General features: G+C 31.8%; 2 protein-coding genes across 2 annotated transcripts; both read right to left on the reverse strand.

Annotated features, from left to right (window-relative positions):
* Positions 1 to 2,916: 2,916 nt before the first annotated feature.
* Positions 2,917 to 3,430, reverse strand: LOC114721306 (uncharacterized). Its single transcript, XM_028907127.1, has one exon. It carries the CDS (start codon positions 3,319 to 3,321, stop codon positions 2,917 to 2,919), a length of 405 nt encoding a protein of 134 aa, XP_028762960.1. The 5' UTR covers positions 3,322 to 3,430.
* Positions 3,431 to 5,089: 1,659 nt separating this feature from the next.
* On the reverse strand, positions 5,090 to 8,296 carry LOC114721307 (protein DETOXIFICATION 40-like). Its single transcript, XM_028907128.1, has 4 exons — positions 7,980 to 8,296; positions 7,217 to 7,848; positions 5,749 to 5,805; positions 5,090 to 5,153 (listed from the first exon to the last, which is right to left on the reverse strand). Exons 1-4 carry the CDS (start codon positions 8,262 to 8,264, stop codon positions 5,090 to 5,092), a joined length of 1,038 nt encoding a protein of 345 aa, XP_028762961.1. The 5' UTR covers positions 8,265 to 8,296.
* Positions 8,297 to 9,372: the final 1,076 nt, after the last annotated feature.

The raw sequence follows: 9,372 nt of genomic DNA on the forward strand, positions 1-9,372 counted from the left end.
TTCCAATTAATTAAATTGTTCAAAGGGGCTGAATCCAACGTTAATAATCCCTCGCAAAACCATTATTTAATATCGATTTTCTGTTCATTTTCCATTTTGTTGATAAGGAACGTTAATTAATTTAATCCCATGATGACCAACTTTGTGTAGTTGACATGAATTCAAACACGACTTGCAACTTTTACCATTCTTTTCATTGATTTTTTTTGTGTGTTTTTGTGTCACGTTCGGATAATAAATATCAATATTATAATACGAAATATATATAAAAAATGTTCTACCATTATTATGAGCAAAATTACGGCTTACTTTTCAAACTCAACCGACATTCAGGTGCACGCCTTTGTTTTGTTTTGTTTTTTGTTTTTTAATTTTATATAAGGTTCCAATTAATTTAGTTCTTTAATTTTATAATGTATTATTTGAATTCTTTAACTTTGACACCATTAGTTTTAAAATAATAATTAATTATTGTTAACAATAATTATTAATTATTTTGACAATTAAAATTCAGCATTTTTAAATGTTTTGTGAACATTTAAAATTTGACTATAAGATTTTTTGTTGGCCGTGTTAGGGTTGAAAATTTAAAAAACGACACTTTATAAAATTAATGAATCAAAATAAAATCCTGTATAAAATTAATTGTGCTAATATTTAGTTGCATGCGCACAACATCTGTATAAAATATTATCACTAGGCTCAGTGAGATCAAACACAATTACAGAGTTAAGAAAACTATTTTCGTCATACAGTGTTACTTTTCATTACTATACTTTTGCTATTTATTGGACTTTCATCTTTGAAATACATACTACAAATATATCCTAACTTCCTTTTGCCAGGATGCTTCAACCAAATTTACTAATTATTAGTCCAATTATTGAATTAAAAAGTAAATTATACATAAATATGTCATGTGTTTTATTAAAATTGAATTTTAAAATTGATAGACTGAATTTCGCTAAAATCACGCGAATTTTATTAAAGTTTTTATTTTCCTTTTGAAGTTGAAAAATAGAAAAACTTATACACATCTTAGGTTTTGAGGTTAATTTGTTTGAAATTACCCTTTTTTTATTTCCTGGAGTTTATGGAAAAAAAAAATCTATATTAATCAAAGGAGGTAGTGATGATATGTTTTAGATCTCATTATTTGAATTACGGTTCTCGAAATTTCAACGTTCAAAAATCAGTGTGAGCTCGATTTTGTTGTGGGTCAAATCCGATGCGTAAGAATTATAAGATTCTAGCTCTTATACTTTGAATTTTTCAAAAAATGATTGAATATTTTAATGAAAACAGAGCCTTGTTCCATGCACAAATACACAAACATATGACTGTATGTAACTTTTTCCCCTGAAAAAAATGACTAAAATTGCGAAATTATCTTGTTAAAAATAATTATTCTCCATTAGATTCAATACGTTCTTGAAATGCATTAACTATTACTGGGCCTTCGTTTTGTGCAATTCAAATTTGTTTTCTTCCATGCTATATCGATTTTAAAAACAAACAAAAGCATACGCATATTGTACTGTTGTGCAAGAAAATTAAAAATACTAATTTTTTTATCTAAATAAAGCTCATTGATCAAGTAAATTAATTATCTCTTCTTATTTCCTCATATGATTATATATATATCACACTAACATGTGAATCTCTTGCATGAAAATTACATTTAAATTCGATCGAGTGACTATATCATAACTTACCAAAATAGAAGAAGGAGAACTGTCATTTGCTACAAGTTTTAGCTTCATTTTCTAGCAGAATACGGCCAATTCGCAGGTTGTTAGTTGGCCTATGACAGATTGAATCTATGCACTGTGGGCTAAAAAGGCCTATTTACATGCAGGCTGGCTAAGGTCGGTTTGGTGGATTGGGTAGGTTGGCATGCTAATTATTATTTATTTATTTATTTTCTATTTTTTATATTTTTTCTTGTACAATATATAAAAATATATAATGAATTTTTATTTTTTCTTTCAGCTTCTTGATTGAAAGCGCTAACTAAATGGTATAAGTATTTTTTTAATTTTTTAGATAAAATATAACATATAACAACATAATTTGATTAATTAATAAAATCAAATGCAGGTGACAGCCCAACTTACGGTAAGTTATGAGTCTAGCAGTGCAGCATTAAAAAAGTTTATTGAGTGACAAGCTGGCTTTTAGTCATCCTATTCCATCATTTTTTACGGGTTGGACCCACATATCTATATTACCAGCTTTATTTTTTGTTATTGTTTTTTTTTTTAATTTAGAGAGACAATTACTAACAACATATATTATAGTGGGATCCAATCAGTAATCTCAATTGTCACCTACAAATTAAAAGTACTTTCGCATCACTAGGCGATATTCATCATATTCTATAATTATTCCAAACTTGAGGACTACAATACACACAGAAGAAAAAGAAACAAAAGCAAAAAGACAGTTACAATCCGCCTTCTAATTAAATCTTAACTAAAACGAAGAAATTAATTAATTAGGGAAGTATTAAGACGTACGGCAAGAATAGGCCATGTAATAGTAACAAATTTTTTTTTTTTGCTGAACCAACATAACACATAATTTTCAAACAAGAAACCTTGTTTGATTTGATTTGTTGTGATCTTTCTCTCCACATTAATTAATGAATTAATTACAAAGCTCATACATATGATTATAAATAGAAAACCATATGTATATATTTCGAAACACGCACACATATACCCACATAAATTTTCACTTGTTTATTGCAAAGTTCGATATATTCACACATAAATATACACTCTGATCAAAACCAAACCAGGCTACTTACACCAAACTACAAGATCAAACCCAAATTAAATAAAAGAATTAACAAACGAATTGCTCTGAGATTTTTGTACACTAAAAATAACCTTAACCTTAACCTGACCATCATCAGTTAACTTCAGGAATACTCTCTAACCCAGGGCTCCAGTTTTGGCCAGCACGATGAAGATGATGATGCTGATCTCTGGCCTCCATTAAATGAACCAGAACTTGTTCTGCAGAATTATTAGTATTCTTCTTCTTCTTCTTCTTATTCTGCTTCTCTAATTCTCCCAGTAAAACTTGAAGCTCCTTCTTCGAAATCTTTATCTTAATCTTACCATTAGAAGAAGAAGAAGCATTTGAATCTCCCACAAGAAGCTTGTCCTCTTTATTGTTCATCAACTTCAATTCATCAAACACCTTCGTTGAGCTTCTGTTCCTGCTATTCTTGCTCGATGTCAGAAAACTCCAATCCTCGCCGCCCCAGTGATCAACTGCAGAGGACGACGTCGTTCCGCAACAGTTTCCCATAATGATAATATAGGCTCCGTTAAAACTCAGAGGAATTATGAGAGTGATCGTGTAATGTAAGGATAATGGGTGGAGAGAGATGAGTGGGGGGGATGAGTAGATAAGTTTGAGAAAGGCTTGAAAATGAAGACGGTAATAAGAGAGAGATTGATTGATGGGTTTATATATATACGAGAAGGTAGGCGACAGGGTCAATTGACCTTTTTATATACGTGGCTGCTTTTTGGATGGGTTTTTATTGACCAAATTTAATCCTCTTTGCCGTCTCAGACTCACTACATAATTAATTAACTAAATATATGCACAAGTACATCTACTATATATAATACATATTTTCTGTCTTTAATATAAAAATTAGATAACTAATTTAATAATATTAAAAAATTAATTAAGTTGGTTGTTTGTTACAAATATGTGTTGACTTTTATTAACTCTTCAATCATATGCATTAAAACTACCTCTTGGTGAGAATATCTTATAATTAATAGGAATATTTTGAAAAAAAATAGGAAACAAAATGGATTGATGTTTTATGTTAAAGACCAAACTCAATGCCTTAATTAGCTTTTATATCAAGGATTGGGAGTAGTATGTATATACATAGAGAGAGATAACTCTTTAGGATTTAGTATCTGTTTGATCCTCTGGTGCTATTTATAAAGCAAAGAAAAATGTTTTTTTTTTTGTATTGTTGAGTGTCCCACCATTAAATTTTTAATATGAATATCATATTATTTTGTCTTTATTTATTATTGTGTAAATTGTTATGTTTTTAAAAAATTATATGTATTGAATATGGATAACGTTAGAAAGTTGTTAATTTGAAAATTAGATGAATAATTTGTCGTCTACACGAAATTGGAAGTGATGTGTGTGGAAAAGGGGGAGGAAGGAGCATCTTTTGGGTTTGAAGCGAACGGCTTATGCAAAGGGAATCCAACAGTAGTGTGTGAACTTAGATTTGAACTAAATAAAGGAATATTGGACTTGTAATATTTTGCCCTTTTAATTAATTAAAGTAATTAATAGCCTTCACGTGTCTGCTTTTAATTTAACACTTAAATCTTAATGTCCACGTTCCTTTATTTGATTTGATTAATCCTCAATCAGATATACTATATATGTACGTGTTTTAAACTAATTAAATTTTTTAATTATCCGCTTGTTTATTAATTAATGATATCTATGTTGAAACACTCAAATGACCTCTACCAACGAATTAAAATTAAGTCGAATTGTTCAATATTATTCTATTCATGAATGAGAATAACAAATTGTTGGCCAAAAAAAAAAAGAACAATGACAAATTAAAATGCAAGTGGATCTCTTCATTCATCCACACACACAAAGTTATCTTTTAATCTCTTCTTTCTCTTCGTCATAACCGTGATACAATAAAATGAATCTATGTTAATATATATGTATTAATGCATCATTTTCCCTAGAAAATACATTTTATGGGGACTTTGACTTTATATTTGACTAAAATGTGGACTTTTAACATTTTAAAATTGTATATATAATCTCGAGTGATGATAAATATGTTAATTTATTTTGAAGAACTGGAGCCACACCTCAAATAAAATGAACCTCAAAATTTTATTTTGTGTGCAAATAGTAATCACTCATTAACATTTTGATTTGAGCAATGTACACATAACCTATTAATTAAATCTTAAGTGACGTAAAGAAAATTACTCGAGGATTTTATTAGCGAAGTCGATCATATAAATCCAAAAACACACGTAATTAATATTAATATTGCAACTTAAGGGGAAAAAGAGAAAGCATCAACATTGAAAGCAAATCTGTACTCAGCATATACCAAGGAGCTAGGACATCAAATTACAACACCAGAAAAATTCAGGAATGATTGGTTTATTTTTTTTATTTTTAATAATCAAATCAAATCAAATTGATTACAATATACAGAGTTGATTAATTATTTTGTGAGAATATGTTTTTCTGTTGTTAGAATTTTCTGGAAAATGGAAGATGAGAGTTGATGATGAAGTCAGAGTAAGATATTTTGGCTGTGGTAGAATGATTCATAATTGATCAAATGAAAATGTTGGCATCAAACCCACAGAAGAACACCATAGTACCATGATTTGAAGCCCATAGGACTGCATTATTCCTACTTTAGATGAAATATATATATATATATATATGTGTGTGGAAAGATATTATTGAATATCATTCAAATATATATTTATATTCTGAATTGAATTGCTGATGCATGCACATAATAAAATTCAAAACACCAAAGAGAAGATGAATCCTCTGATAATTGCGTGATGTTGATTTACTCCTATTAATCTATGATACTTAATGTAAAAATTAATCAACTAATTCGAGTGAATTAAAAAATTGAAGTGTAAATGAATACGATGAAGTTATTTGAAGTGTAAATGAATACGATGATACCTTGCAGCTGCATTAAATCCTACTGCAATCATGAACACCCACCCAGATATTGTCGTGCTGCATCATGCAAATAACAAATAAAACTTAGTGTTGTGTATTTATATGTAATCTCCGTTATTGATCATGCATATAGTGAATTGTGCATACATATATACATATACATGTATATATACGTTTCAAGCATATTAACAGCAATATATATATATATAATGGTAAAACTAAGGGTTGGTTTAGAGTTGCTTAACAGTGAAAACAAAATTTTCTTCACATGTTTATTTCGTATCCAATAAATTATGATTTAAAAACTATTTTAAAAGATGGTACCATCATTCCAACCAAAATTAAGTGAACTTTCAAATTGACAAGTCAAATACAAGACAAGTTTCATAAAATCGAATGGTACATCTGACCTTTTTTGTTCTTTGCTCTGTTCTTTTTTTTTCCCCCTTTTTTTCTTGGTGGGGTTGTGCCTTCCAAACATTCTGGTGGACATATATATTTATACCAACTGTTTGCTAGGAGATTCTTGTTAGAAGGTTAGCAAATCGCATGCAGACCCCACGCAGGTTTGCCATCAAACCAAATTAATAAACATATGTATCTGATCTATTCAATCAGTAAGACACATCAACCCTGTACGACATCTTCATATCTGACATTCTTGTTCCATGTAGTTGCCCTAACTACGTAGCGAGATATATACTCCTCCTGTCCTTAATATAGGACCCAATTGTTGAGTTGGTTTTGGTCCTAAATATAAGACCCATTTCTCATATTTATCAATTTTCTCTAAATTACCCATATGGATACTCTCTCAACCATAATTAAGTAGAAGAGGGGGAGGGGGTACTAAAAAAGATGATTATGGTGTTTTAGGAAAAATATTTCACTTTTCTTATAATTAATTGACTTACCTAACTTCCTTAATCTAATCAAATTAGTTAAATGGGTCTTATATTAAGGACCGGAGGAGTAAATATATATACATGATATATATATATATATGATTCTAATGAAATGCAACCTAATTAATCAAGTATATATATTCAATGCTCAGGCAAAACAAATCAAGTATATTGAAAGTATTTACAAAGAAGCTAATGGGGATGTATTGAAAGTTTTTGTTGGCTTAATATCATCCCGTAAGTATTAAAAAAGAAGCCATACCACTCTTTTTGTTTAATAACTAACATTAACAGTTGGCCAATAAATTTTTACGAAAATGGTAATATTACCTCTTAATATCTCCTGTAAGTATTAAAAAAGAAGCCGCTCTTTTTGTTTAAAAGCTAACATTGACTATTAATAAATTTTAACGAAAATGATAATACTACTTCTTTTTAAATATTTTTAGGATGATACTGAGTCAAAAAAATTTCAGAATACTCATAACTTCTTCTTCATGAATACTTACAAAAATAACTTTTAGTGACGTTTAATTAATTTAACTAACAGACAGAGATTTTACCAAACGGAGAGAGAATCAAGGGCGATCGCAGGATGTTTGAGATGGCCAGCAATGAGAACCAGGATCTGATTATACCAAGTCTCCAAGGTCAACATAACAGCAGAAGCCACAGAAAGCTTTAAGAAACCCCAAAGTCCGCTAAAAGCCTCCAACTTAAATCCCTTCCATGTTCTCTCACACCTCTTACTCACCACTATGTACACAAACTGAGCCGCCGCCACTACCCACCACGAAAAGCTCAGCACCAACGCCGCCCCCAGCAACCCGCCGCCCAACTTAAACACCACAATCCACGTCAGTGGCAGATGGGCGGCGAACGTCGCCGCCGATATATAAGCGCTCGGAGCCACTATGCTCTGAGCTTGAAGAAACTTCTGTATCGGAAAGTTGGCCGCATATGCGTAAATCTGAGGAATAAGACCGTACACGAAAATCGCAGCTTCTGATGCTATAATGGTGGACTCACCCAGAAGAAGTAATATTTGTTTGGAGAATACGTAAATGAGTGTGAGTGGAATCGCCGTCGCCATTAGAAGAATCATTGATCTTTGCATGTACATGCCAAGCATTTCATACTTATGAGCTCCATAAGCTTGACCACACAGTGTCTCCACTGCACTTCCCATCCCAAGCTGATTGCAAAATAAGAACAAGACAAAAACTTATAAAGACACACTTTGTTGAATAATTTAATGTTTAATTCCAAGAATTCAGGAAACGTCATGTTCCAATAGTTTGAGAGAGAGAGAGAGAGCGAGTGTACCATGACGCCATAAGCGAAGACTTGAATGCCGGTGTTGCCGAGATTGGCGGTGGCGAGCTGAAGATTACCGAGGTGGCCGCAAAAGATTTGTGAGGACATGGAGGTGACATTGTTGAGCAAGTAGACGACCACGGCGGGGCCGGCGAGGCGGTAGAGGATCTTGAGCTCGATCCAAGTGGCCGATCGGAGGCGCCGCCAGTAAGGGAGGTCGGTGTTTGTCAGAACGTCTTCTAGCTCCGACCTTACTCGGGGCGGCTCTTCTGATGATGCCTCCTTGGGCTCCATGAGAAGGGGCTCTTCCGCTTATCTCTCTATTGATGAAGCCATGAGTGGATTAGATGGATAGATTGATTCTGAAGCTGAATTAGAATTTGTTCCTCCCAGAGACCAATAAGCGGGGGACAGAGAATATATACTTCCAGCGTTTCCTTATCCATGGTGTCCTTTAAAGGGAATTGATAGTCACACACGCAAAAGTTACTTGATGAGTTACTAGTTACTCCTCCTGTCCTGTTTACAAGAAAGATATTTTTTAGTCATATTTATAAAGAATTAAAAGAAATTTTTTGTATGAATATACAATTTTACTCTTCATTTATTATTTTGTTGATTTTGTTTATATGAGGTATAATGTATATTAAATAGGAATAAAGTTGAAATGTTATTAAATTTTAAATGAGTTAATGAAGTTTAAGATTTTTCTTAGTCTAAGTGAAACATACTGGAAGTGCTTTAGGACTAGATAAGTACTTCTCTGGTCCTATTTATAAGACCGAGAGAGAAAATATTTTTTGGTTCTATTTATGGGGCACTAAAAGAATTTTTTTTGTATGGATATATAATTTTACCCTTCATTTATTATTATGTTGACTTTCTTTACATGAGGTATAATGTATATTAAACAGGGATAAAGTTGAAAAGTTGTTGAATTTTAAATAAAAGTTAATGAAGTTTAAGGTTTTTCTTAGTCTGTGTGAAATATGTTGGAAGTGACTTATAAATAGGACCAGATGAGTAACTATTTTAAGATATTAACTCTATTATAATTTAGTAGGAAGCGACTTGAAATCTAATGCAATGTTTCTCAATATTCTAAAGTTAGGAAAAAAATTTATTTCTAGACGAAGTTAATGAAGTCTCTTAAGAAACTGTAGACTGGAATGGAAAATGTATGATTATATTAGTCTTTTTTAGAAGGTATTGTACGTAACTCAAGTGATAGGAATGGAAATTAGGGGTGTTCAACTATGTCCCGTCCCAGTGTCCTGTTGCTGTCCCAGTCATTTTGGGACGGAACAGTCCTGTCCTGAAAGCTTTTGGGACAGGACGAAAGCGGGACGGGACAAAATTGTTTCAGGACGGGACGGGATGCAGGATAAGGGTGTCCCGTCCT

This window comes from Neltuma alba, unplaced genomic scaffold (assembly GCF_004799145.2).
Source record: "Neltuma alba isolate B1F8T4 unplaced genomic scaffold, ASM479914v2 tig00012028_pilon, whole genome shotgun sequence".
Lineage (NCBI taxonomy): Eukaryota > Viridiplantae > Streptophyta > Magnoliopsida > Fabales > Fabaceae > Neltuma > Neltuma alba.